At 41.7% G+C, this 27,387-nt stretch overlaps 1 protein-coding gene across 4 annotated transcripts in view; it reads right to left on the bottom strand.

Moving 5' to 3' along the window:
* PCCB (propionyl-CoA carboxylase subunit beta) overlaps window positions 1-25,507 on the bottom strand; it is a 34,621-nt gene extending 9,114 nt beyond the window's left edge. The window contains exons 1-9 of one of the 4 annotated variants that reach the window (XM_061465281.1): window positions 25,384-25,507; window positions 14,253-14,372; window positions 12,027-12,095; window positions 10,057-10,113; window positions 6,661-6,774; window positions 4,970-5,080; window positions 4,545-4,653; window positions 3,512-3,632; window positions 97-178 (exon numbers count right to left, since the gene is read on the bottom strand). In XM_061465281.1, the coding sequence (XP_061321265.1) occupies window positions 97-178; window positions 3,512-3,632; window positions 4,545-4,653; window positions 4,970-5,080; window positions 6,661-6,774; window positions 10,057-10,113; window positions 12,027-12,095; window positions 14,253-14,372; window positions 25,384-25,440 (840 nt within the window). In that variant the 5' untranslated portion in view covers window positions 25,441-25,507. Of the gene's footprint in view, window positions 1-96; window positions 179-3,511; window positions 3,633-4,544; window positions 4,654-4,969; window positions 5,081-6,660; window positions 6,775-10,056; window positions 10,114-12,026; window positions 12,096-14,252; window positions 14,373-16,273; window positions 16,474-20,079; window positions 20,204-25,383 lie in introns of those variants that run through there. The other 3 variants (XM_061465282.1, XM_061465280.1, XM_061465283.1) reach the window with 3 other exon arrangements.
* Window positions 25,508-27,387: the final 1,880 nt, after the last annotated feature.

Raw genomic sequence — 27,387 nt, 5'->3', positions numbered from 1 at the left:
TCTTCAGTGTCATTCTATGGATATCTTTCAATTACTCACATACAGAATATAATTTATCCATATTCATCTCACCAGTGCTCACAGTAGCAGACTTACAGAGTGTATGATATCCAGCATATCATAGGCTTTAGTAGATTCAATTGGTACAATCGTGTCCAGCTCAGGAGCCAAACGGTCACTGCAGAAGACAGAGTGTGAGCAACAGTATTTACACGTCAGATGAACACCAAGACCAAAAACTCGGGTAAAGAATTCCACCTCTGAAGAGACTTCATGGGAACTGCTGCTCTGATATAGGGAAAAGAAAAAAGTGCTTTTGGCCTCAGGCAGTTGTGCCTCAGTCCCCTGAGCTCTCACACACTGGGAGAAGAAAAGTATGAGCTATCCCTTCCTGATGGAGACATCTCTTCCACAGATGCTTCTGTTCCTGAACCACCTTCTGGAAACACATTGCTCCTCTTTGACTAGAAGAGCCTCATGTTATGTGTGGGGAACATCTGCAGGGGACACTGGAGGAAGGTATGAGGAATACTGCGGTGGGGCACAATTCAGCCATGGGGAAAAGGATGTAGAGCAAGTGCCAAGCTGCCAAAGCAGAAGAGCCTGCTTAGCCAGCAGCTCCAGTCCTCACAGCTTGACAGGCACAAGGGTTTCTCCCAGTGGCAGAGCAAAGCCTCCTGCCATCTACCCTCATCTACTGTGTGCACACAATTCAGGAGCTGCACATTTATAGCTCAGATCCTTTCCCTGACCGCACTGTGCACCCGTGATGTTGAAAACAAGCAGAGCTTCCTGGGTGGGGAAAACGCATCCACTCTCAGCTTCTGCAGTTCAGTGTCTGCGTTTAAAGCATCTTGACTGTTACCCTGCTTAACAGGGACTCACTTCATGGGGGGCTTTATATGTAACAAAAGTGCTGCCTCCCTGCTGGCAGCTGACACTATCAGTTACCTCACCTCCATCTCTGATCATACTGGCTTCACTAAGAACCTGCAAATGTTAGGAAAAACTGGGTCTCTAGATTCATTCAGTCCCAAGGGAGGGCAGGCAGAGGATGGTGTTAATTTTTATGAGTCATCACTAAGAAGGCTTCAGGGATTATTCTATTTGTGCTATTCCATAAAAATACTGATCTACAGTTGTTATAAATGGTGTTTCTGTGGAGTTCCTATTTTAACAATCCTGTGATTTAGTGTATTTGAAACAAGACAACACAAGGCTCTAGACACTCAATTTAAAACCAAAGCGATCTGCAGTTTGTCAAAATCAGATGGAAAACACTAGTGCAAGCCGCACCGCTGGCTCTGTGCTCCCTCACATACACAGGACTAGAGAGGCACAATTGCTTGCCGAGACACTGCAATGCATCTATTAATAGATTAAAACTGAGAGCAACACTTCAGGTATTTTTTTCCACATGATTAAAGAGTATTGCATGCAAATACTTCCATAAAATTATATAATGAAACCTTAATCTGATAAAAGCAACCAGTTTTAACATATCAAACCTCGAGCCACAAAAGATTCTAAAACTTCTTGTCCATAAGGTAGGTATGAATGTGCTCTTAGTTCTGTGTTACCAGTGGTCCCCCAAAGGATAAGGAAAGTGGAAAAATGAAATTACTCTTCCCATAAATTCACAGTGCTGTACAGTACTGAGGGAAACTGTAATGACATTAAAGTAAATACCCACATTCACAATGAAGACATTACCCAGGATACCACAAGCTTGACAGTCTCCTTCCAATCATCACAGATAAAGGACAGCTGGTGCTTGCTAGTGGAGTCACAAGACTCCAGAGGTTGAGAACTGTGTTTCTTACAGATCCCAGTGAGCAGGAAGGAACTGCTGCTCATCATCAGAGCAGTCATCTGAAGCCTGCGACAGCTTGAGTTACCCTCACCCACAGCAACAGTGGTTTTCACTCGGTACAAAAGTGAAACAGTTACCAAGAACTGATAATAACCTCCTCCAGAAATCTGTGTGCATACTTCAGGCCTTAGAGGAAATGGAATTTGCTTATAGTCAAAGACACACAAAGGTAAAAATCACACTGTACAATATACCAAATGCAATGAACCATACACCCTTCAAAGGCAGGGCATTCACCATTAGACAATTTGGTACTGTAAGGAACCCTCTAACTCTTTAGAGCCCAAGCCACTGACACCCGAAATTCCAGCTGACAGAAGTTTCAGCAACCAAGACTGGCATTTTTCAGCACCACAAAGAACCTACTTACCTACAAAATTACATTTAATTTGCATCATTTATGCCCATTTTCTCTGGTGTAAAAATGATGCAACAAGAAAGAAATTACTCTAGAGTAATGGGCTTTGACTGGAGCAATGTAAGGATCAAACACATCGATTCAAAGCTGAAGGACTATTAAGATGTCAGTATGTCCAGATGAAATAATACCAATGCAAACATTAAGAGTACAATGGGATAAATATTGGAGATGTTGCTACAAAAATAAGCAAATTTAACAGACAGATCTATCTTCACATGTAGAGAGGCTAGTAAATTCAAGTTCTTAGTACAAATTGCATTTATTATATTGTGATCCTCTAACAGTGTATCTGGTGCCTAAGAGTGAACAATGTGCTTCAGGTACCAGAGCAGTGATTTGTAAAACTGATCCAAAACCACCTCCTCAAACTATTTGTTTCAAAGACACTGCAAAGAACAGTGAAGCATGTAAAGAAGATAACCTTCCTGTCTCACATGGGAACATCTTCAGGCAAGTAAGAACCACGAGACATACATCACACACAGCTATAGAGCTGAAAGGACCAAAGTCAGGCACAGCTCCCATAGAAGAGAGAGTGACGGCCTCTTACGGATTCCCTACTGAAAGGGCTGAGCTGGGTGTGAAACAATCTCAGGTCAAAATTGTTTTACTTCCTTGACATTCTCTGTTGTTAGCACTACTAAGCAAGGCTGGCTACTCACAGCCCCGTGCTGCCCCTCAAACTCTTGGGAAAATTCTCTGATGAAAGTCCAGACAGTCACTGGTTTTCTCCTCTTGAAATGACGAGTCCTTCCTTTTTTATGTTGCCAAGTACACAAGGAGGCTGAGAGACAAGTACCTAACACAACTTTCTGCCTCTTGCTTCCTTGTCGCTTTCCCACCTGAAACCTTAACAAGCAGATCTTGCCTAACAGACACATAACTTAGAAAGCAGGGAAAGTTCTCCCACTTCAGTTCACTATGCCGTTTTCTGCCTTGCTCACTTGTTTCGAAGGACTGTGACAGCCCATCTGTACAGACATAACTTTTCCCCAATTCTGTACATCAGCCTGCGTAACGCTGCTTTCAAACACGAAACGTAACAGTGAGCATGTACGTATGTACACATACATGATGAAACACATCTCATGTTCACACACCACAAGGCAGAATTATCAGCCAAGATCCCAGGCTGATGTTCACCTCTGTACACTACTTGAACCAGAGAAGCCATGAAATTCAGTGGTCAGGGACCACAGATCTGAGTCTCCACTTACCTGGGGTCATGACATTCACAGACGGGTGCTGGATCACGGTTGCTAAGAGGTAAATAATTAAAGAACTCTCGGAGATTAAGTAGAGCATCTATATCATTCTCAAAGGCTCTGTGTGCAACTCCTGGAAAGAAACATTATTAAGCAGTTAGTGGAATTATTTTGCAAGGTTTCCTTTTCAAGTATGTACAAAGAAAGACACAAAGAAGTAAGAATTTTTAAACCTGAGGTATTAACAATCAGGAGTTTTAAGCCACCAAATTTGACCAGTTAAAAATATCTAGAAAATGTGTGGCTCTCTCAGACTTCCTCCTTAACAGGTCTGGATTGTTGATCTCGTACTTAAAATAATTTAAACTGGCTTATCAGCTATCACAGACCTAGCTGGATTCCAGCCTTCTGGAATTCAGTCCAGGTACCTTGCTGCACTCAAGCTTTGGACTACAAGATCTTTTCTAAAGGCTGGATCTGAACAGCATATCTGTATTTGGTACTGTTCATCATCAGCTCAGTTCACACAGGATTTGAGATCCCACAGTCATTTTGAGCATCAAGAAGATCCATGAGTTACCAAGTTTCCCCAGATAGGAGGGGGAAAAAACCTTTATCTCACATTGCCACTCAGTTCATAGTTCAGAAGTTCAAGCGCATTAGTAAGCAAACAAAGGACTGTTAAGAATCTTTCAACCCATGCAAATTTCTGGACAACAAACAACAAAACTCCACACCACACCAAGCCTGCATTGATAAGCCCTGCCTCCAACAGTCTTTCCTCTTCTAGAATCTTTTGTGGATTTGCTACTTTCTCTTCCAAATTCCTAAACTCTCCCATGCTCCCTTGCTTTTCCTACTCTGTTTTTCATTATTAAAAAGGACTGCCACAAGAGATCCCTATGCAGAGTAAGATCCTGTGCTTAAGGCTTTATCACTTAGACTCAAGTGACACTCAGGAGTACAATCAGCTGTTTAGCTAGAACAAGTATGTCATTTACTTTAAGGAACAATTAGTGTGTTAAGTAAACTACCCAGCTCTCACCAGACACAGCAGTGTGTGTCTTCGCACCCCCAAGCTGCTCTTGGGTGACATCTTCATTGGTAACAGACTTAACAACATCCGGGCCAGTGATGAAGAGATAGGATGTATCCTGGGGGAAGGGAAAAAAGCAAACACACGGTAAATGCTAGACCCAAGCTGCAAAAGCACCTGAGGAAAAGCCACAGCCTCTAGAGACTTGCCCCAAAAAAAGAAAACAGTAGAACACCGGGAAAAAAAAAAGTCTTTAAAATCCTTAATGCATTATATTAAAAATGCAATTAGCCACAAGTTATTTGGGAAAGTTTTTCTTGACTTTTCATTAAGAATAAACTTAATCCAAAGAGATGACTTCAAAAACCTCTACCTGTGGAGTTAGTGTCTGATCAATGTTACCAGCCGCAGGGGAGGATGCACTCCACGCTTACCTTTACCATGAATGTGAAGTCAGTTAAAGCAGGTGAATACACAGCTCCACCAGCACAAGGACCCATAATGAGGGAGATCTGTGGAACTACCCCAGAACACAGAACATTCCTCTGCAACAGAGAAAAAAAAGACATCTAGTTTTAGCAAAAAAAAAAGGGAAGTCTCTCTTTAAGCCTGTGCACAGGTTCTGTAAGAACACACAGTCACACACAGGGGAGGCCAGCTTGCTTCAGTTAGCGGGAGACAAACATCTAGAGAAAACACCTTGATGCAAATATAACCAAAATAATGTTGTTGCTTTTGTTTTGCTTCCTTCTGTTCCCATACATTTGATTTCATATACCATACAATGACTGCAAAGGAAGTCACGGTATGTGCAAATACTGCACTGAGCCTGGACTGGCGAGATGTGTACATATCTCAAATGTGAACACACTGGTACACTACCCCTCAGAGGTAGAAGTAAGCTTTACTAACCAACTTTGGCAGAGATTCTTTTAAAATCAAGATTCCTGCACTGGCTCAAGTTTGACACAATGGTGAATTAACTGCTGTCCACCAACAGGGATGGATGTTGTCCAGAAACTGTTTACACTGCTCATTGATCAACTGGATTACAACTGACTTCTGTAACTGCTCAGCTACATCATCCCAGATTGCACTAATCCATAAGAGTGCAAGCAGCTGACTAACTTGTCATCCCACCTGCTCACATTCCTACTGAAAGCACAATCATGTTTACGTGCTTTGTATCCAAAGCAATGTGTTTTGGTAGGCATATAAAATAACGCCATTCTAGCAAAAAAAAAAAATTATCAGTTGCATTTCTAGAGGAACAATTCTTGCATTAGCCACAGAAATACTGTACAAAAAGAAAACTTTCACCAGTCCAGTCAGTACTGGAAATGCCCAAATGGTGAGGTTAACACTGTACGGCATGCTGTTAGAACAGAAACCTCTGACTTGCGTATTTTTTTTCCTTTCCAAAAGTCCCCCCCCCCCATACGCTACCACCTTGACAGAACAGGCACTTGGTCCTTCTGCTCAGGGTTTCTCAAGTTTTCTTCAAGCGCATAGTATTTGATTTACTTTAAGTCCCTCTTTCTGCAGTGGAAATACTCTACCTTTTATCAGCCCTACTAAAAACAAATCTGCTATGTGAAATTCTTACCATGTCTGTATTTCAGAGGAGACACAGAGACAGCTGGTGGTGGATCACAACCATCACTCACCTAACAAACCACTCTCTGAACTACAGCGTGTCCACCTGTCTCAAATGGATAAACACTTGAGAGAAATTACATCCCAACATAAGCAACCCATACTTTAGCGTAAATCAGAAAGCTAAACAGTTAGAGATTTCTTTCAATTAAATATATTGCCCATTCTTCCATCCTTATGGCATAGCTCCATATATAGTGCAGCTCCTACAAGGCTTTTCATTGGATCACAGCATTTTACAAGGCTCAGCATTACCCTTCACAAATGGGTAAATGTAACTAAGCAATACTATTTGTCCAAAGCCAAGAAGAGAACCAAGAGGACAGTCCATGTCTCACAAGCCCTTGTATATGCTGTTTTATTCACCAGGTAACAGTGGCTGAAATAGGATGATGACAACCTAAAAGCTTGCTTACTTTGGCCATCTTTGTGGATGTGAAGCTTCCTGGTCAATCACCAGTCTACTTACCAAAAATATGTCTGCATAGCCTGCCAAGGACTCCACTCCTTCCTGGATACGGGCTCCTCCAGAGTCATTCAGCCCAATCACAGGTGCTCCAACCATAGCAGCTTGATCCATGACCTAGTATGAATACAAACTCCTCATTACTGACCTAGATAAGCTAAAACCACAAAATGAAAATCCCCTGAAAAAAAAAAAATAAAGAAAAATTCCTATGTGCCAGAATCTGAATTGCCTACATAGCACTCGGCTTCTCTGTATTAACTATCACAGTCACCAACTGCTTACTGAGGTATCGCATTTTGACTCACTCAGACTGGAGGCTAAAAGATACACATATAATCTTTCCCAAGACCTTTCATATTTATCTGCCTTACCAGTCGTGCATCTCCATACTCACTGTATTACCCAAACCCTGTGCCAAGTGACATGATCACAGGAGTCTGGACCAGAGAAGACCAATCTATCACTGTTCGTAAGAGGTCTCAACTGCACCTTAAACATTCCCTTGTATATGTCTAATCTGATCTTAAAAGTTTATTGCAGTGGTCACTGTGTAATCTCCCTAAGCAGTATATTCTAACGCTTGATTATCCTTCTTAGAAGTTCTTTGAAAAGACTAAACTAAACCTTTCCTCTGTAAATTCAGAAATACTACTTCTTTCCTGAAATACACTAGTCAGGGGGAGCAAGTAACTACTTCATTGCCTCCATCTTCATAAACATTCCAGTACCTCAAATGTCCCTTCAGTCTTTATATCTTCCTCATGTTTCTAAACTAAGCACCATTCTTTCTACATCCCATTTTCTAGATATCTGATCATTTGGTTACATGCCTCAGGATCAATGCTTCAACAGAGGCTTAAGTGGGAGGATTGAATTACTTACATTCCTTACATAAAACATCTTACTGGATCCAAGTAAAAGGTTTGCCATTTCCATAACACTATAGCACTGGCATATTATGTCAAAATCTGCTTTAAGATCTGCTTTATCTCCCAAATAATTTTCTGTCAAAGTACACATTGTCAACCAATCCCCATTTTGAGTTTCAGAATTGCTTTTCCCTGCCTGGTATTAGCCCTTTCAATCATTGTTACAAGATTGCATCCGATTTCAGACATTTCAGACCTTTAATTAATTAAGCTTTGTAAGACTTCAGTCCTGTCTTTCAGACTAGTGTGTTTCTTGGCAATATAAATGTCAAAGTTGATGCTGCAGGAACCACGCTCGGTCCTGTTCAAATCAATGGCATCACAGCAGTACCAACATTCCAGCATGAATTTGTGATAATTGTCTAGTTCTAGAGTGGCTTTGTTCCTCCCTGCAGTCATTCAATGCAAAACAGGGGTTCTTCATGCTTTGTGCCTGTATGTTCATTTATAAAGTGAAACATCCCAGTGGCAGACACACAGAATGACTTTACAGTTTAAATACAAATCCACATTTAGAAAACATCTGTGTGGATTGTAAAGAGAGGCTCTGTGAGCCATGAGTGCCCTCCTTTGCTTATGTGAATGTTACACAAGGCATTAGCGAATGCCTTATTAAAGATCAGTTGAGTCAGTTATTGCTTCTTCCTAGAAGGCCTATTATCCTATTACAACAGGTTAGTGACAAGTTCACTGACACAACATTGCTGTTTTCCATGGAATTGCACATGGATTAATCATTTCAAGGCTTTTCCAGACACTGAAGTTCTTCCTAAATCACACATCAAAATGCACATGCAGACTACTAAAAATGTGTTCATATATTTGAGACCAGACATTTATTTGACATACTAGTATTTGTACGGAACATTTCAGAACTGATTCTCAAAAACACTTTTCTTCATCTCACAGACTCAGTAATTGCCTTGAAACACATCATAGAAGCCTGTTATGTATACAGGCTTTAAAGCATTCCCCACCACAAGCAAGCACCTGTTACTCTCAAAAGAGCCACACAAAGTCTCTGCTGCTTCAGGGAAACCACTGCAAGCATTTAATGGAGTGTGAAAGACCACAAAGCTCTTCTGCAAAAACAACTCGAAATCTGTAGGCCAGACCTACCCAGCCTGCCTGAAGCGTCACTGCAAGATGCCAAATCCTGCTACCCCTCTGCAGCTACATGCAAAACTCCCAAGTGGCAAACAATAATCACCAATAGGGCACATCTCCAGGAAAGCCCAGCCGAAGGAGAACAACTTCACTTCCACATTCCACAACATTTCACAACTCTTATGCCACTGATAAGGTTTGCAGGAGCCAAGATCATCTCTCTCCTAACAGATTTTTGCTTCCCAGAATTGAGCCCAGTAAGAACTCAGAGAAGCAATACAGATACCACACCACCCTGCCAGCCTGTTCTCAACTCTGCACTGCACAGGCTGCAGCCTCAAAGACTGTGAGCCCCAAAGCAACTGATGCATCCAGGGCCTTCAAACTTCAGAGGCTACCACTGACACTGATGCCAACGAAGAACAGTACCAGCTAGGAAGGACTCACGTTTTTCTCTGGTTCTGCTATTTGTGCTCTCCCTGGTTGTTTTTTTTTTTTTTAGAAATAAGAGACAAAAGAACCATCAGGAAGCATCCTCCCATTTCAGCACTATTACAGCCCTTCCCAAAGCTCCAGTGTAAAAGGGTAATATCAAGTCTTTCCCAATATTAGTAAAGCCAAGTTGTTATTATCGAGCCCAAAGTTTTTGCGTTTTTTAGTTTTATACCTCCTCACTGCTGAGGAGCCTATGCCAAAAAAGGTACTTACTTCCATCAAGAGAAAACACCTTGGGCATCAAAAACCTTGTTTCTGATTCATTAGCCAGAAAATTCGGGAAGTTTTCACCAGTCCACACCACTGAACACTCACGCATGACAAAGCTCTCTTCCTCCCCATGGGATTCAAACACCAGCTTTTCCAATGAAACAAGCAGACAAATGAGAATAAATGACCACAAGTGCCTGATAACAGAAGCTCTGAGTATCAGTATGACCTCCAAGATGTAAAACTGTTTCTCTTCAGATTGTTTACTTGTTACATTTGTTTTTTATAAATACCACACACTTCCACATAGCATTTCACATTTCTCCAGCAGACAATGGCTAGTTAATTCGTATTTGTACTTTGCAAGTCTCTCTTGTCTTTTACAGCACAGTAGAAAGGGCAGCTTTGGTTAAACAAGGTATTACTTGGAAAAGCTCTCTTATACCTGAAAGGTTTCCAAAGAGTACCTCTCTGCTCACCTGTGCTTTCACATCTGAACTGCCATGAGGAGGCAGGTATTTTCAGGTTGCCAAGACACATGGCCAGAGTCCACTGAAGTCAGTCACAAATTATTTTCTCCAAAGTCATTAAGACAACAGATTGAGAAAAGGACACTGACAATTTTTCTGGTTTATTTTCACCTGTGAAATATTACCTTGCAGATCTTCTGGGCATGAGCTCCAGATAAACTGCCTCCAAATACAGTAAAATCCTGGAGGGAAAACAAATTTTCAGATTAGGGGGAAAAATAAAATCATTTAAGTAAAATCACTGCAAGTAAATCTAGTACAATCCTACAATGCTCTATATTTGGTATGCTGTTCCAAAACAACCGGAATCCCTCAGTGCAGCCTGCAGATCAATCCTGCTCTATTCAAACCTCCTGACAAGTAAAAAGATCTATTAGATGTATTTGCCAGTGGATTCCATGTTGAAATCACAAACTTAGTTTTGCTCCCTCCCTTTTTTTTTCCCTACAGAAACATTCTCTCTTTCTACAAATGTATATTCCTTTTTTGTCAGTATTATCAATAGTGGAACAGTCTGGGGAAGTTTCACCTGTGAGGAGGGTCTCACTGCAAGGGGCATGCAAGACATGCGCACAAACAGGCTGAAGTAAAAACCTGAAAATATATGCCATTGTTCTGTACTCATGAGTTATGCTTCAAGAGTTGATAATTTTTTAATGAGTGCTATAGGGACTATGTCAGCCAAAACTTGATTACTAGTGCTACCCCTAAGCATGAGCAGTAAGATCTTGAGCAAGCAACATGAGGCCCTAGGACTGACACAGAAGAAAAAGGGGACATTGACATCTACCGGCACCAACAGAGCCCAAAGCCAACTTGTGGTGAGTTTCTCTGATGTATTCCCACCAAGTCTTACTCTCAGATAAGCTCTAAAAACTGTGTGGACAACAAGTAGCAGTTAATCCAAAAAGGAAGGAACATCTTAGGTGGCATCTCAATTTGGAGGGGGTAAAAGGTCTTGAAATATAAATATGAGCGGTGTATCATGAAGGGGCACATTTAAATTCTTTTAATATAAAAACTGCCCTCTACTTGTGTTCTTCTAAAATTTAGGTCTGTGTTCAGTTCCTGTCTTATGTTCAGGCCCACATAACAGTGCCCTTCCTTGGAAGGACTACATATCCAAGAAAAAAAAAGTAGGGTGTATGACTTTCTCCAAGGTCACACAGAAGCAATCATTTTAGCCATGAGAGCAAATTGAACAAAGGCTACTTTGTGGCCCAGAACAGAGCAGCAGTTACCATGATCTGAAAGAAAGCCTCTCTTTCACAGTGTTAAGATGAACCAAAACAAATAACTTACTTATGATGATTCCTTTAAAATATTTTTATTGAAACATAAAAAGCATACCTTAACATTAAAAGGATACTTTATGTTTCTATTTATATACTATCTATCACAGTCTCTTCAACTATTCAGAGTTTGAACCTGAGAAACAATTCAAGGTTGCTCAAGTGCCTTCTGTCATGAATTCCACTCCTTGCAATTCCAGTTGCCATCTCCAGCAAACAGCCCCCATTCTGCAGTCTGAAACCCAGAAGACAGTTCTTAGAACTTGCAAAGCCTTCCACTGACACTTACAGGTCTCCACATGCCTGCAGGAGCTCATCCACACGCATCCAACTGGAGGGACAGAGTCAAAGCTTAAAGTTGATTTAAGCACACAGTGCTCAGTCGCTGACTTCCCCATTAATTCACTTCTTGGTTATCAAAACTGCAGTTCTGGAGGACTCCTCCAGTCTCTCAGCATGTCAATATCTAATGAAGTAATAACACTGTCTTTTCAAAACATTCCCACTGGCTTTGCATTCTTTCATATTTTCACCTCGCCTTCATCACAACTACTTCTATCACTCAACAAAAGTTTTAGAAATGCTTTTTTTGCTGCTGCTTCTTGTCTGAAGGTGCCCTGCTTCCTCCCACAGGACGTTACATCTAATTTGCACTTACTGCTAGAAGGTAAACAGGTACATTATTACATGGCCACACTGATCCTTTGGAATATATTCACAATATTTGAGTTCATGTTATTTAAAAACAAAAAAAAAAAAAAAAAACAAAAAAAAACAAACCAAAACAACAAGTAAAAGCATACCTGACTGAAAACGTAAGCCAGTCTCCCATTAATCCGTCCCCGGCCAGTCACCACACTGTCTCCAGGATACTGCATAAAAAAAACCAAATTCATTAAAAGTAAAATTAGAAAAAAAAAAAAAAAAAAAAAATCAAAGCAGTGACAACATCCACTAAAAACCCCACAAACTTATACTGAATACCAAGTCAAAGTAAAGGCTGATTCTCAGAGAGGACTGGCCTTATGTGTTACAAGTATTATTTGTGTATTAAGTGTTAAGATTACTGAATTTCACAGTTCCCTCTTGAATTTCAGCACATCTGGAGTTAAAGCAAATTCATGTCCTTAGAGACAGGATGTACTTTTTATCAGAACCAATTGATGTTTTTTACAGAATGGACACAGAACACAAACCTTTCTTGAGGTGTTGATGCAGGGGGGAAAAAAACCTCTGAAAGGTCAAAAACACTTCAACCTAACCTGTTCCATTTGCCATCCTGTAAATAAGGGAAGAATAAAGAGCTGGAAGAGGAAATGGAGCCTGTAAATCTTAAGATCTCTTACCTTTGTTTCACTTTTCAGAAAAGGAAATATACACAGAAATCTTTCAAGACAACAGTAGAGAAGGAATGCTTCTTACTGTTTGGTATTTGAAAGAATATTTATGCTCAAGGTGATCTGTATTCAGGAAAGTCATACAAGTTGGGGAGTTCTCTCAGGCTGCACAGACAGCACTGCTACCAACCCATAGTTCTTAGCACATAGAACAGCAGGAAACACACCTGTAGTTCCAGATGCTGTCTCATGCAGATGACTCCTAAAAGCCCAAGCAGCCTGCAGAGTGGCCTGAGTGTAAGTACAGGTCTTAGCCTACCTTCAGAAAGTTCCAGGAACTCTGAGAAATTAAATGCTAAACTAATATTCCAGCTCACTGGCCACAGTCAGGACATCTGTTGTGAAACCCTACTCTGTAAACACAATATGCAGCTCACCAAAAGGTAAATTCTGAAGGACAAGGAAAAAATTAACCCTCTTGTCAACTTTCAGGACTCAGTCACTCCTCATCTCTTCAGAAACAGCCATTTGTTATCATCATTGTGGGATGCAGTGCTGAGTAGCATGATGAGAGGCAACACTGCAGTTATTTGAGTTTGCTAGGGAACAGAGGAGAAGAAAGTACTTAGAGAAGTTTGCTCCTATGCTCCCTGAGAGAAGGTCTAACACGACATCCTTCCTAACACCAAGTCCCATCAGACTCCTGGCTACTAAAACAACACCAAATTCTAGACCTTTGCCAGTTCCCAATGCTCCAGCTGCTCATGGTGGAAGCCTGCTGAATCCTCCCTCATCTATAGGATGCAGCCCTGCGACTTGAAGGACTGAAAACTGATGAACTAGTTTAATAGCCATATAAATGGAACTTGCAGTCATTATATGCAGCATGGGGCAGTGGCATATGCAGAGCAGGTTCTCACCACACACCAAAACTGAACACTCCACAGCAAATAGGACGTTTTGCTACAGGAAGATTCACACTGACCAGGCACACCCACACATCCCAGCACGTTCATTGTCCTTTCTGTACTAAATCACAACAAAATACTTTTCCCATGTAGTAATTTATCAGGCATCAATGTTACAGTGAGAGACTTTAGGGAGCCGTAAATTTTCCCTCTATGTGATGAGCCTCAGGTACCATTTCAATTTATGATACACAGCTGTGTACCTGAAAACTGCAGAAGTTTGCTACACAGTTCTCAGACTTGCTAACAGACTAGTATGAATGCTTGAAATTCCTAACACAGCAGATTTTAAGGCCCTAAAGGATTTTATTACTCTCTAGTTTGGCTAGATCTGAGTTATTTCATTCTATAACTTGGATGTCACCTGCAGGGAGGCAGAAGTATCTACCTATGTTTGTTCTTCATACCCATCTTGATTAACAAAGCTTTAACATCAAAGCTCTGCAGCTTCCTCTATTATTTAAAATACAAATTAAGGCAATATCCTAGAGATATCTGACCTTAAAAAAAAAAAAGGTATCAAGTTTAGACAATGGAAAAGTAAACCAGGTAAGCTCTTAAATGGAAACTGAGAGTAATAAAAGAGAAATTAGAAAACAAAAAATAAAACAATTAAAAGAGATTACATGTGAACAGAACAGCCTATTTTCCATCAACCAGCTGGCTGGCTAAATGGCTGAAGAACAGAGGACAAAGAAGTAAGAGTTATATGAAGTAAAATTACCTTATTCTTACTAGAGTCCATCCCAAAATCAGAACATCTGTGTTCCACAAACATATCATATTCATCAAAAGTGTCGGGGTCCAACAGCAAAAGAATTCGTTCCCTTGCTGTCAGCTTTCCCTGAAACAAAACAAACAACAGTTACTACAGCCATGAGGTGGTTCTGGCTCAGTTTACTGACCACCAGCAGATATAGTTTAATCAAACATGGCTTCACTTCATTTGCTACATTTGGCCCATTAAAAACAAACATCATGCAAGCCACACTTTGAAAAGGCTGACTACTGGAGCAGCACTACCACAAGATAAAGGAAACCATACCAGAGTCTTTTCAACAAGATCTAATAGCATCACAGCTATTTTTGCCTACACATTTAAATGCCACTATTAAGGTCTTTGTTCTATTCTTAAACATGGAACTCTTCCACAGCTAAACCAATCCTTACCAACAGTTCAAAGCTCAATTCACTATGCTCTATATCTGACTGCAGCAAATGACAGGAAAAGGGAAAATTCTGACAAAATCCTTTTGGTTCAGTTTTTTTTTTTTCTTCTGTTGGACACTGGTATGAGCAAAAGTAGAGTAAGATCCACGAAAGTTATCAACTGACAAGACACGCATTGTCCCTTGCTCAGTAATAATGATGCCATGCAGGAATAAAGGACCGCAAAGTCCTTTTTATCTTAACCTTCCAAACAAATGTGTTCTGTCCAGCCCAGGTAAGTATCTGCCTACAAAGCTCAGGGCAGCTGGGTTATCTTCTTTAAGGGATGGTATAACCCTATCTCAACGTGACATTAAAACATAGCTTGGCTTCTCTACAAAACTTCTGACCACGAAGTCAGAAAGTCCATGAAAATCAACAAATGCAGCAAAGACTAACATAAGCCGGAGATTTAGTTTACATAAAACATAAGATGTTTGAGACACCCCAAGATGCAGAAATAATTGCATAATGATCTACTGCAAGGCATCCCTGCCCATGGCAAGGGGCTGGAACTAGACGATCTTAAAGTCTTTACAACCCAAACCATTCTGTGATTCTGTCAGTATCCTAAACGTAACTCAGTGAGCCTATGAATGTTCAGATGCTGTACAGCCGCAGGAAACAAAGTTATAATAGGCAAACTGATCATTCATGCAGCCTTCACACAAACAGCTATCCCCATCTTCTCGATGCCTACAAACCGTCATAGTACCACTAGGTCCTTGCACTAAAATTAAAAGACATCCCAGCAAGAAACAACACACAAAACCAGGAAAACTACATTGTCACCCACTTCAGTACTGCCTAAAATTTTAATAATAGAAACATGAGACTAAAAATCCAGCTGTTCTCACCCTTCCCATCTGCCTTTTTCTCTGCCTTATTTCCATTTGTCTTTGACCAGCTTAGATTTGCAACAGCAGTGTAAAAGATGACACTGCACTGCACAGTATGCCTCCAAGCCCAACAAAGTATTAAGCAACCTAGAACTTGCCATACGTTAGGCAGTACCCCTCATACACACACATTATAGCCAATCTCGGCGACAAAGCTGAGATAAATTAATTTTTTTTCCTGCCTCGAATAACAGGTAATGCTGTCTCTAATGTAACTTCAGTATAACTCCACTGCAAAAAAAATGCCTCTGCAATTGAAAAGCAAAACCGCCCGGGGTTACGAGGACTTGAGCAACCTGGGCTAGTGGAAGCTGTTCCTGCCCATAGCAGAGGATTGGAACTATATGACCTTAAGGTCCTTTCCAACACAAACCATTCTGTGATTTTAAGACTCGAGCGTTTTCCGCCTCTGACCGCAGGAGGCCGTTTGAGCCCTGCCCGCGGCACAGCACCGCTCCCTGCCTACCCGGGAGGGTCGGCGTTCGCTACGACTACCCATCCCATCCCGACCGTGCCTGCCGCGAAGCGGAGACGCCCCGCTATTGAGCCCGGCGGCTGGACGGCCGTGCCAGCGCCCCGGCCGGGAGGGGGGAGCGCAGCGGGGAAGGGGCTGTTCTCCCCGCCGCCCACAGCTCACCCGCTTGTGCTGGGCGTCGATGCGGGCCTGGCCGCCCCCAAGCAGCGCGGCGCGGCGCTTCTCCTCTATCCGCTCGGGCACGGAGGGCGGGCGGCCCCCCGAGGCGGCCCGGCACAGGCAGAGCGCCCGAGACCCCGCCGCCCGCCGCAACACGAGCGCCGCCGCCATGTCGCGCACCAGCCACGGCAGCGCCTGCGCGCGACCGCGGGGGCCTGGCCCGGAGCCTGCACTCGGCCCTGCGCGGGCACGGCCTCGCTGCCCCGGGAACCAGCGCGGCGTTCCTACGGAAGACGGGCCTACGGACGGCTCGGGGGTACCAGTAAGTGCGGTCCTTCCGGGCCGGGAGGCCCTTAAAGGGGTAGCCAGTAGCCGGGCGCTGCCGCAAGCAGACAGCTGCCAGACGGGCAGGCCGGGTTTTCCTCAGCCGAATTGTTAATCGCTTTTGTCTTTGCGCAGGGAAGCTTTCCGACAGAGCAATGTGAAAATGCATCGTCTCTTCCCGGCCTCCTTTTCCTCTTTTGCGGACATACTGTTTTGGCTTCCGGAAAACCACCGGGACTTTGGAAAACTGGCTTTTCAAAAATGGAGCCGGCAAGCAGAAGCGTTTAAAGATTAGCTGCCCTCTCTTTGTTCTGAGTGCTAGAAAGTATTTCTTATGAAAACACTGTCCCTGTGATACATAGGCACCAATTCTCCCCCTATTAACGGGCAGTCTGGCTCTCGTCACATCACACTTTCACAAGGATGAAGAAAATAAAGACCTCCATAAAAAGGGAGAGGATTAGGGTGTTTGGGGAATACACATTTGCGCAGACCAAGTGACCTAGCTGCAGCGTATCCGCAATCCAGAGATCTGATGTCATCGCTTCCCAGGCAGTTGCCTGCTCTGCAAAAGCAGCCGTCTGTATATAGCAGATCATTTGTTACCCCTGTAGCCCACTTCAGCTGCTGGCGACCAAGAAATAAGTCAGTGGAAAAGAACTGAGCTAGCCCTAGGTGAATATTGCCTTACATGCGCAACACTAAGCACAAAGGAGGACACAAGCATGGCCCTATACACAGCACAAGGGTAATTCTGAAGAAGAATCTCCAAGAATGGAAATTCTTGGATTACATGGCATATACAAGCTGGCGCATAAAAATTCATTTTGGAAGGGTTCTCAGGCTCCAGTCCAGCCTCCTACTCAGAACAGAGTTAGCACTGAATTCATACCAGTTTTCTCAGGGCATCATCTGGATCTTAAAAGTCTGCAAAGATTTGGCCTGATGGGAGAAACTTAATTCCCCTCCCACCCCTTCTATTAAGCAGCAGCCTGCCCTGTTTCAGTTCAAGATAACTGTCTCTTGCCCTGACTAGGCACTTCAACAGAGAGGTTAGGAAAGATGAAGGCCAGTCCCTCAGCCTTTCCACCTCTGGAAGTGCTCCAGCCCTTCACCACCATACTATCTCTCTTCGCCATGATGTCCCAACCTAGGTACAACTGTATAGTAACAGATCATCAAAAACCTTGCACAAATCAAGGTAAATGACATTCATTGCTCTTCCCTCATCTACAGAGCTAGTCACCTTATCACTAGAAGGCACTGAGGTTGGTCACACGTGATTTACCCGAGATTAATCTGTGTTGGCTATTACTAAACACCTCCTTCCTGTGCCAGAAAGAGGCATTCAAGAAGACTTAGTCCATGGTTTTCCTCAGAAAACAAATTGAAGGTTACTGCCTTGCAGTCATCCTCCCCAGTTTTTTTTCTAGATGGGTGTAACCTCAGCCTTTCCCCATTCATCAGGGATCTGCCCTGATCTCCATGACCCCTCTCAGCACACTTGGGTCATTCTGTCTAGTTCCCCCAGACTGTAGCTGTCAGACTTTCTCAGTAACTGCCAACTCAATCATCCTCCACTACTGGTAATCCCTGCCTGCAGGCAAAAAAGCCTGGGGACATCTTGTCAGTGAAGACCAAGACAAGGAAGGCACTGAGCACCTCAGCCCACACCTACCTAGCATGAGACTATTTCAACCCCCAGCCAGCATAACTGCAAAATGTTATTAGCTGCATTCCTGCCTATCTGTGAGATAGCTGCTCCCCTGCAGCAGCTGAACAGACACTTAACACTGCCCATCAGGCTCAGTGAAAACCCAAGGAGGGTTCCCTGATCACAAAATAGCTCAAGCAGGAAACAGACAACAGGAGATGTTTGAAACAAAAGCCTCCACTGTCCCTCAGTGGGAAACAGGTTGGTTAGGTATCACTCAGGCTGGCTACTGCGACTTTAGAAATGAAAATAATCACTATTCAGAACATGGGTCACAAGCAAAAAGGGTTAAAAATCCACATTCTGGGTACAGAGAGGTTTCAAAAAGAGCCCATCCTGGAAAAGAGAGGTGGCATGCCTCAACAGCATGGCAATGGGAGTTACTAGAAAAAAAAAAAAAAAAAAGGCACTCTTCAGATAATTGAAACTCTGCCCAAGAGAGGAGTACAGGGTAAAACAGAATTGTAAACTATTGCTGGTTACATGTGAAAAAAAAACAGAGGGAAGAGGGTAAAAAATACTCTTAGGAACAGCTTGCTACAAGTAGGAAAGCCAGTAAATACTTTTTCCAAATACCTGAGAAAAAGGAAGCATGCCAGAGAATCTGGCAATGAGACACATCAACATTAAAGAGATTACTCAGAGACTATACAACCATTGCAGAAAAATCTATTTTGGGGTTTGGTTTTTGGTGTTTTTTTTTCCCCCATCTATGTCAGTGCAAAAGAACTTGAGAAGATTTCTGTACCAAACCCCATTTTTATTTGACAAAGTGAGACATTGGAGGTCCTGCTTCACCCTGAAGAGCAGAAAATTAAGCTATAGACCACATGATTAATACTAACATGTCTCCAGGACTTTTTTTCCACCTTGGTGTTATAATTCAGACATGAACTAGCTTCAATAGCAAGTTTCTTGCTATAAACCTCATATGGCAGGTGCCTACCGCAATGCCAATTTTTAAGACAGGCGTTAACAGATTGAAGAAAATTGCAAACCTGTAAATCCAATACGAATTATGAAGCAAAGTGGAAAAAAAAATACCAAGCAAACCACTAAAACACCCCCACATCCAACTAAACCCCAGTGTTCATGGGGAGGACATACTGGGGAGGAACCGACACAGGTTTTACAGAAAGTCATGCCATGCAGACCTAGTAGCCCTATTTAATGAAGTCAAACACCCACACCAGAGATTCAGTTCACATGATTACGAGGGTTTCCAGAGGCTTTTGAGAGTGTCCCTTATTAGAACCTCTTGAAACTAAGTTGCCATTAGATTAAAATCCTGTCACACAGGGCAGTTGTTTAGGAAATTAAGAGTGAAAAGTAAATTTTCAGTGTGAAACAATTTAACTAGCAAATCCCACTGGGCTCTTGAGCTAGGACATCTTTTCTTCTTTGCACTGAGATTTATTCTGTTCAATGCAACTGTGAAAGATCTGGAAAAGGGCCTTAGTGAGGTGCAATTTCCTGTCAAGACCAAAAGATTTGCTTAACAGTTATGACTAAAAAAAAAAGTATCACTGAAGGACCTCACAGAGTGCAGAAAAAGAAGTTCAAATAGATGTCAAATGATGCACTAGGGAAAAACAATCCCAAGAACACATACACCTTGGGCGCTTGAACTGTTTGGTACTAAAAGGCACAAGTTCATAATACCTCTAGAAAAACATCAGCTTGATTTTCAATTATGGTTAAAAAGTAAACTTAATATTAGTAATGATTGCTAAAAAGAACAAAATAAAAAATATACTATGCTACAAAATACCTGTATGGTAAATCCACATGACCAATACTGCATGCAGCTCTGGCCCTCCATTGCACTTTGTGCCCCACTCTTGAAAATGAGATACAGAGATATGATTCTGTGTATTCTCTAGTATATATATACGCATACATATATACACACACATATATACACACACTCAGAAAGACTGCAAAAAGAACAGAGTTGACTGAGGGCATGAAGCAGCTTCTGCAAAAGCAGCAAATAAATAGTCCTCAGCCTAGAAAAGGAACAGCTGAGGTAGAATGATGGACACCTGCAAAATCAGCAGTAACATGAAAGGAGGGAATGGGGATTGATCCTTCTTCACCAGCTATTTCAACACAAACATTATTGGCTTCAGCTGGAACAGGCAGATAGATGATCTGTTACAAGGAGGTACTTCTCTGTACCACATAGCTGAACTAAGGAACTACTTACAACAGGGTACCCTGTGTGCTAAAAGAGTTTGGAAACACTTATCTAAGGCTATAAAATGCAAACATGTCACTTTGGTCTTTGAAGGTTCAAGACGCAAATTGTTGGAAGACTATGCTAGGAAAATAACACTATATGCTTACTATATTATTAGTGTTCTCTACATATTTGTCATTGCCTGCTTTTTGAAGCAGGATACTGGACTTTAGTTCTGACACAGTCCTATATTGTTAGAATTGTTTAGTTAGATATTGTCTCAGAGATGCAATAGAACACAAAAATTCTTCAAGCAGTTTCTCAAGAAGCCCCCACAATGCAATTCAGTGAAAGAGGAGAAGGTATTCTGAGGCCAAATCCATTTGCAAGAGGACTTTTAACTATGAGAAAACATTCTCCTGTTATTCAATTTTCTTATGTTCAGTCAAGTAGTAATTTGTGTATATTTTTTGTAAACATAAGTCATCAATAAAAAAAACCAGTTCCATCATTAATTTGTATGCCTGTAAGAAACAGTCCAAGGTCAATGTTGGTTGATTTATTAAGTCAGAGGGGTAACTCAAGTGTATGAAGTGTATAGATTCTTGTTCTGAGATAAGTATGTACAGTAGCATTCTCACTAAACCCGAATTAAGCTGGAACACATGCAGAGCTGAACCAGTATTTCTACATAGCAGTTCGGCTCAGAATCAGCTTGAATACTTAGTGCTAATCCCAGATCATCTCTACTTGCTTTGTGCCATTCCAGACCGCACTGAGAGTCCTGTTCTGACAAAACTCCTGCACTCCTGGAAGCTCAGGTTTTGAACTGACTCACAGCTTACACCACTGATGAGCTGGAGACTCACAAAAATAAGCAGACTTCAGACTAGTTACAAAGCCAAAACTGAATTCATAGATACTAAAAGCCAGAAATGACTGCTGTGATCATGTCAGACATGAGGTTGTCTCGGTGAGATACTCTGAATGGTGTATTTTAATCAACTATTAAATACTGGTATTATCTTGTAAAAAGAAAAAAAAAAAGGAGAAAAGAAAACTTTATATTCTTTGTCTGATAAAATGAAATAATCAGTCTGTACTATACTGCTTTCTCAAAAACAGCCCATGAAGATATAATATTGGTATAATGTTTGTCAGCAGAGTAACTACAAAGTATCTATTGAAAAAAGCAGTTGAAATTTTTCAGTGTCAAAACAAGGAAAAGCACCAAGAGGATTAACAATCTATCTGCCATTTGGCAGAAGAGTTTTCATTACAGAGCAGCAGAAATGCTTTGCTCAAAGAAAAGCTGCAGAGAGAACATATGGATCCAAGAAGTCACCTTTAGGAAGTCACAGTAATACTTACTAGCCCACAGAGGGAACAAGGCAGTCAAGGAAACAAGTAAGGACAGTGTTGTTCCAGTTGTTTATCTGTCTCACTTACAACTAAGACCTAAAAGAGAGAGGTCAGAATATTCCTACTTTAATAACAATAACAACAGCATCATCACCACCACAAACCACCAAGCTAAAAACAATCTACTTTTTTGAAAGAGGGGCTCCCTGCATGAGCTTCTATAGTACTTCTTAACCTCACAGCTCAGTGGGCAGCTGGGAAGATGATCAGAGAGGAAGAGAACCATGCTCCTCGAGCCAAAATTCAGTGGCTAGCTGCTTGGCAACACCAGTAAGAAAGAAACAGCTTCAGTGAGGAGATGGACTGCTGTGAGCTTTATTGATACCCTTCTGCTTCTAATGTGCATGTTGGAAAACTGTTTTGTGATGATTTTGAAAGGTAAGGTAAACAGATTTTTTACATTAGCAACAATAAAAGCTTACTGGTGCAATTATGTAAATACCACTACAAGGAAAAAATAACTGGAAAGGGTACTTTTGTAAATATGAAGGAGACCAACACAGAACATGTTTAGTATCTGGTAAAAGCTTTCAGATCCAGTTCTGGAAAAAAGGAGGAATCCATCTCATCCAAGAGAGGAGTTGCAAAGAGATACCTCATTACTTCTGCTTATACCTACACAGTTTAACAACAACAGGAGGAACTTGATTACCAAAGATCTAATATGATATGCAAAATGCATGACGGTACTTGATACTGATTCAAATAGAACAATTATCAGGCCAGGCATGCTCACACAGCTGGAGAAAAGCTCTTGCAGCTACACCCACTGGCCTGTTTCACACCAGGGAAGTGCTGGGACAACTAAAGGAAAAAGCCATGCTGAATAATAAATGCTGGGGAATGTGTCCTATTAATTCAGCCTATGAAAATTCCCTTTAAACATATCACCCAAATGAAGTAAGTGAATTGTGGGTGACTGGCTTGTGGAGAACAATAAGCAAACCCCATAACAATAGTGACTTAGTGGGTGGTTTTTATACTGAGATCTTGGGGACCTTTACATTCTTGGCAATATTCATTCTCAAGCCCTTGTGGATCCAAACCAGAAATAAATTCTTGGTTATTTTCTTGGGGTTTCTGAAAAGCAGCAGATAGTTAAAAACCAAAACCAACCAACCAAAAAGAAAACTCCACACAGTTGCAAATAACTGGTGAACCTAACAAACATTGTTATAAAACTGTTTGTACAGCACTGTATGTTTCAATGTTCAACAACAGTGTAGAAAACTTTCTGGCTTAAAACAGGGAACTCCTCTGCACCAGTAAAAACACACATTGTACTGCACTACTCCAGGTCTCAAGCTTGATGATGTAGACACCTTTTTTGTCCTCCAAGAAAGGCTACTTGCAAAAATACACTCAGATGAAAAAGCAGGAATTGGCTTCTTCATATGTGAATATGTACTTGAATGAAAGGGCTATTGCAGCCACTCCTATAATATGGAAAAATAGGATGTCCCCAGATGTGGCATTGCAGGCAAGGACAACAATCGTCAGAGAGAGATCTCAGTAAGAGATCAGTAAGCAACTGGAGTACTTTTTAGAAAATGTGGCTGTTCTGGAATAACATAAGAATGCTTTTGAACATAGATGGGTAAAAATAATGGGAAAGTCTACAGTTCATTCATGGATATAAAATAAGGCAAACTCAATGGACTGGGGGATGCTAGTATGCTCTGTTTCCCCAGGATTCTGAAGCCATGTCATCCCCCCCTGCCTTGTGCATTTGAGGGTTACAAAGCTAAATGGAAAACCCTATGAGAGAAAAAAAAAAAAATAAAAAAATCAGGGAGAATTACAAATAAACCCTGCACAACTGGCGCAGGTTGTATTCATTTCATTTCTTTTGTATCTACTATGATTTCATATTTATTAGTGTTCGAGTTAGTTTTTTAATTCATTAATAAAGTTAGCCCAGAAAACATGAGCATCTGTAACTATTGTTAGAACTGTTACAGTCACTCCAGTCTTATCCTGCCTTTCTTGACATGATACTCAAAATGCAGTGACAAAGAAGGAAACATACAGCAAGTCAAACAATTAGAAGTAAGTTTGCCATTGTCTGAGGGGAAAAAAACCCAAACAAATCTCATAACAAAACAACAAACCCCACCAGTTTCTTAATGTGCAAGCTTTTCAAAGGCACTGTATGTGGTGACCAGTATTTTTTTTAAAGTGTTCTCAGTTGGTAACTTTCCCTTAAAGTTGGAGCACTGTAGTAATTACACATTTTACGATGCACCAATTCCACAAGAAAAGGCTGTCCTGATACAGGGAGCATCTTCATCACCTCATATTCTATCTGGCACGTTTACAGAGAACCTTCCATTAAGATCTACATGTTTGTAGGTTTTTTTTTGGTTGGGGAGGGTGGGGGTGGGGGGGTGGTGTGTTGGTGGTTTGTTTGTTTGTTTTTATTCAAGCACTGTAGTAAAGTATCAAGGACTTAAAATATAACCCAAGGACATTGGGCATTAATGAAAATATTTGTGTTTGGCAGATTTCAGACACCCTATTCTAACCTAATCTGAATGAAATATCTAGTTCTTCCAAATGCAGCCATGAGTAGAATGTTGGCAGGACCAGGGAAGTGGAATAACATCCCTATTCTAACCTTACTCAGATTCATTTTCCATTGAAAAGATGAAGGGATGTAAATCAAGATCAGCATACAAGCTCAGACTTGAAGCAGTTGAATTAATCCATGACCACAATATGACTGAGGGTCAGTCAGACAGACAGGTAGCTCTACTGAAGGACAGGAATAGGTTTGCGATTAACTTAGAAGAGTTAACTTAGAAGCAGTCTGTAACCTGTAGAGTGAAGGAACTTGTTTGCTGTCCAACACCAAGGAATTGGGTATGTTGAAACAGCAGCAGGTTTGAAATATTGAACTGATTCTCAGGAAAACATAAAAAAAAACTTCTTGCCTCCCCTTGTTTTTAAAGTGCTTTAGATTAAGTTTTCTAAATAAATGTTCTATCTGTTTTCTTTTGCACTCTACCCTCCCCCTTCTAGATCTCTGGAAATACTATCTCTTCTTCACCAATTAGAAGCAGAGTCTTTGCTTCCTACACAGGTCTCTTAAAATGATCTCCCAAGGCAGATGGGTTCAGGGAGGTAAAAGATGTAACATAGAAGTAGAAATAAAACCACAGCAGTTGGACATGTAAGAAGAATTACACATTAAGCCCTTCTTCCTGCTACTCTCCCAGCAGAGGAAAGAGGATGGCTAGTGAAGGTTACTTCCATGGGCATATGAAATAGTTTGAGTGTTTCAGAGCTTGTTCAATATTAAGCACATACCACTGGCTGGAGAAGTAGGTGAGCAGAGACAACACTTGTGCTACAGTACTTTCAGTATCAGAAAGCAGCAAAAGTAGCTACTTTTGGAAGGTGAGCCAGGAAAGCCACAGGAAAGTGGGCAAGGCAGTATTAACATTGACAACAAATACAGTCCCACAGTACCTGAACAACAAGAGCAGAACAGTAAGGTCCAGCAGCAGGAACAAGGGTGAGCCCCATGACCACTTGCAAGACATCCACAACAATGAGGCAGGTCTAAGGTTAAAGCAGGAAGTCAACAAACAGATGCAGTATAGTTCAGAAAAAGACAGCTTAAAGGCAGCTCCTAAGGCACAGCTGAGAGGGCCTAGATGAACTTTCCACGTCTAGGCTAGTTCTCAGCAGTCTGATCCAAGGTCACACAGCTGCACCCCATCAGAGCTGGCCTAATGCACAGGCAGTCAGCCAAACCCCTGAAGGCAGGGGGAAGAGGTTGCAGATCTTCTTGGTGCTCTCATATTTAGCCTCACCACTCTATTTGTCCTAGATTTCAAACAGCTGAGGACCTAAACCAAAATGTTTGGGTAGCACGACTCGCTCTCCAGAATAGTGATGGTGATAGACCACAATCAATAGAGGTAGAAAAAATTGAATCTCCTTCTTGGACTGCGCTGTTAGAAACACGAATCCTCTACTTAAGGGTTTGACTAGAAGAAAAGTCAAATTCAGCACATCAGCCAGCAACAGTGGGAAGGAAAAAAGCATTATGGGCTTCCTTTGGCCAAAAGAGTATGATCTAGTCAATCTTGCTATTCTTGCAGTTTCAAATTACCATAGTTTTCAAGATTTTAATAAGTTTTACTTGCAGTTCTAGAGCATTTAGATGCAGTTCTTCTTAGATGGAATCCAAACCTACTTATTTAGCTCTATCAGGGAATGTGAGAGTAGTGCAGGATAGTGCTGTGGATGGGGTATTGAGGTTTGCTCCTGGAACACTACGGATGGCAACTGTTGAATCCAGCTTGTGCATGATACCCAGGAGGAGTAAATCCCAGAAATTAGCCAAGACTGCTAGAACTCTTTGGATGTTGGGTGTCAAGTCAGTTCCTTGCATAACAGCCAGAGAGCAGTGTGAGATATAGTTGAGAGGGGTTGAGATGAGAGTGTTCAGGACACTTTGTTTGGAGTTTGGCAGAAGGTGTGATACAGGGAGGTGTGCATGAGAATGTGTGCTTGGTGGGAAATTGTTTGAATGTTAATTCAGTTTGTTGGCTTGGTTCAGGTGTTTCTGGCAGTAAGCTGAAGAAGGAATTGGGCCTTTTACAGACAACATACATGTAGGCTGAGGGGGAGAATGAAGATGCTGTACCATGAAATAAAGTCAGGTTAGGGACTCAATATGTCCAAGGAGTTATGGTCCATAGATGGCATACTGAGTGTTTGCTGTGAGGCCAAAAGGAACAAGGGGGTGTATGTTGAGAATATTAATAATATGCATATTAATATGAGAAAAGCACCGAGTGAGGAGACAGGGGCTGTATGTGTGCTATGTTAAAACAGTGTCAGGTGGGGAATGAGCTGTACAGCTTGATGAGGACCAGCAATGCTAACCGTGTATTAGTAGTCAAGACCCAAATTCCTTCATTTTGTATACACACTCATTTTGACTTGGGCTGGAAAGCTGGGGGGCATTCATGAAGAGAACAACAAACAAAAAGATAGAGGTGGAACTCCTTCATTAGGGAGGTTGGAACTAGATCTTAAAGTCCTTTCCAACCCTAACTATCCTATGATTAGTTTAATGTGGGCAACTCTAGGTGAACACAGAGAGGGACAACTGGGAAAAAAGAGAGGTTCTATCAGATGGTTCCCCAAAAGGCCAAGCACGGAGAGGACTGCTTTGATGGCACTGGCTGTGTTGCAACACAGGAACTGGAGATGTGTGAAATGGCTGCAGTGGTGCTTACAGTGGAAATATCAGAAGTTCCTTCCACATGTCCCCAGTAACCTAAAACCCGATGAAGATAAAAAAAAATCCCTCCTGTGCCTGTATCTTGGTCATACCTGCCAAAACCTGTAGATCCACTGCTGTGTTATATGTTAGGGTCTCCAGAGTGATGGTATGGGCAGCAAGAACACTTGTGGTAAGCCTCTGTCTACTCAGCCCTGTGGAGGCAGCTAGTGGTG

This window comes from Pezoporus flaviventris, unplaced genomic scaffold (assembly GCF_033815535.1).
Source record: "Pezoporus flaviventris isolate CSIRO_AGI_PZ_B2104156 unplaced genomic scaffold, CSIRO_AGI_Pfla_v1 ptg000040l, whole genome shotgun sequence".
NCBI lineage: Eukaryota > Metazoa > Chordata > Aves > Psittaciformes > Psittacidae > Pezoporus > Pezoporus flaviventris.
Note: the sequence above shows the minus strand (reverse complement) of the source record. Positions and strands in the feature narration are given on the sequence as shown.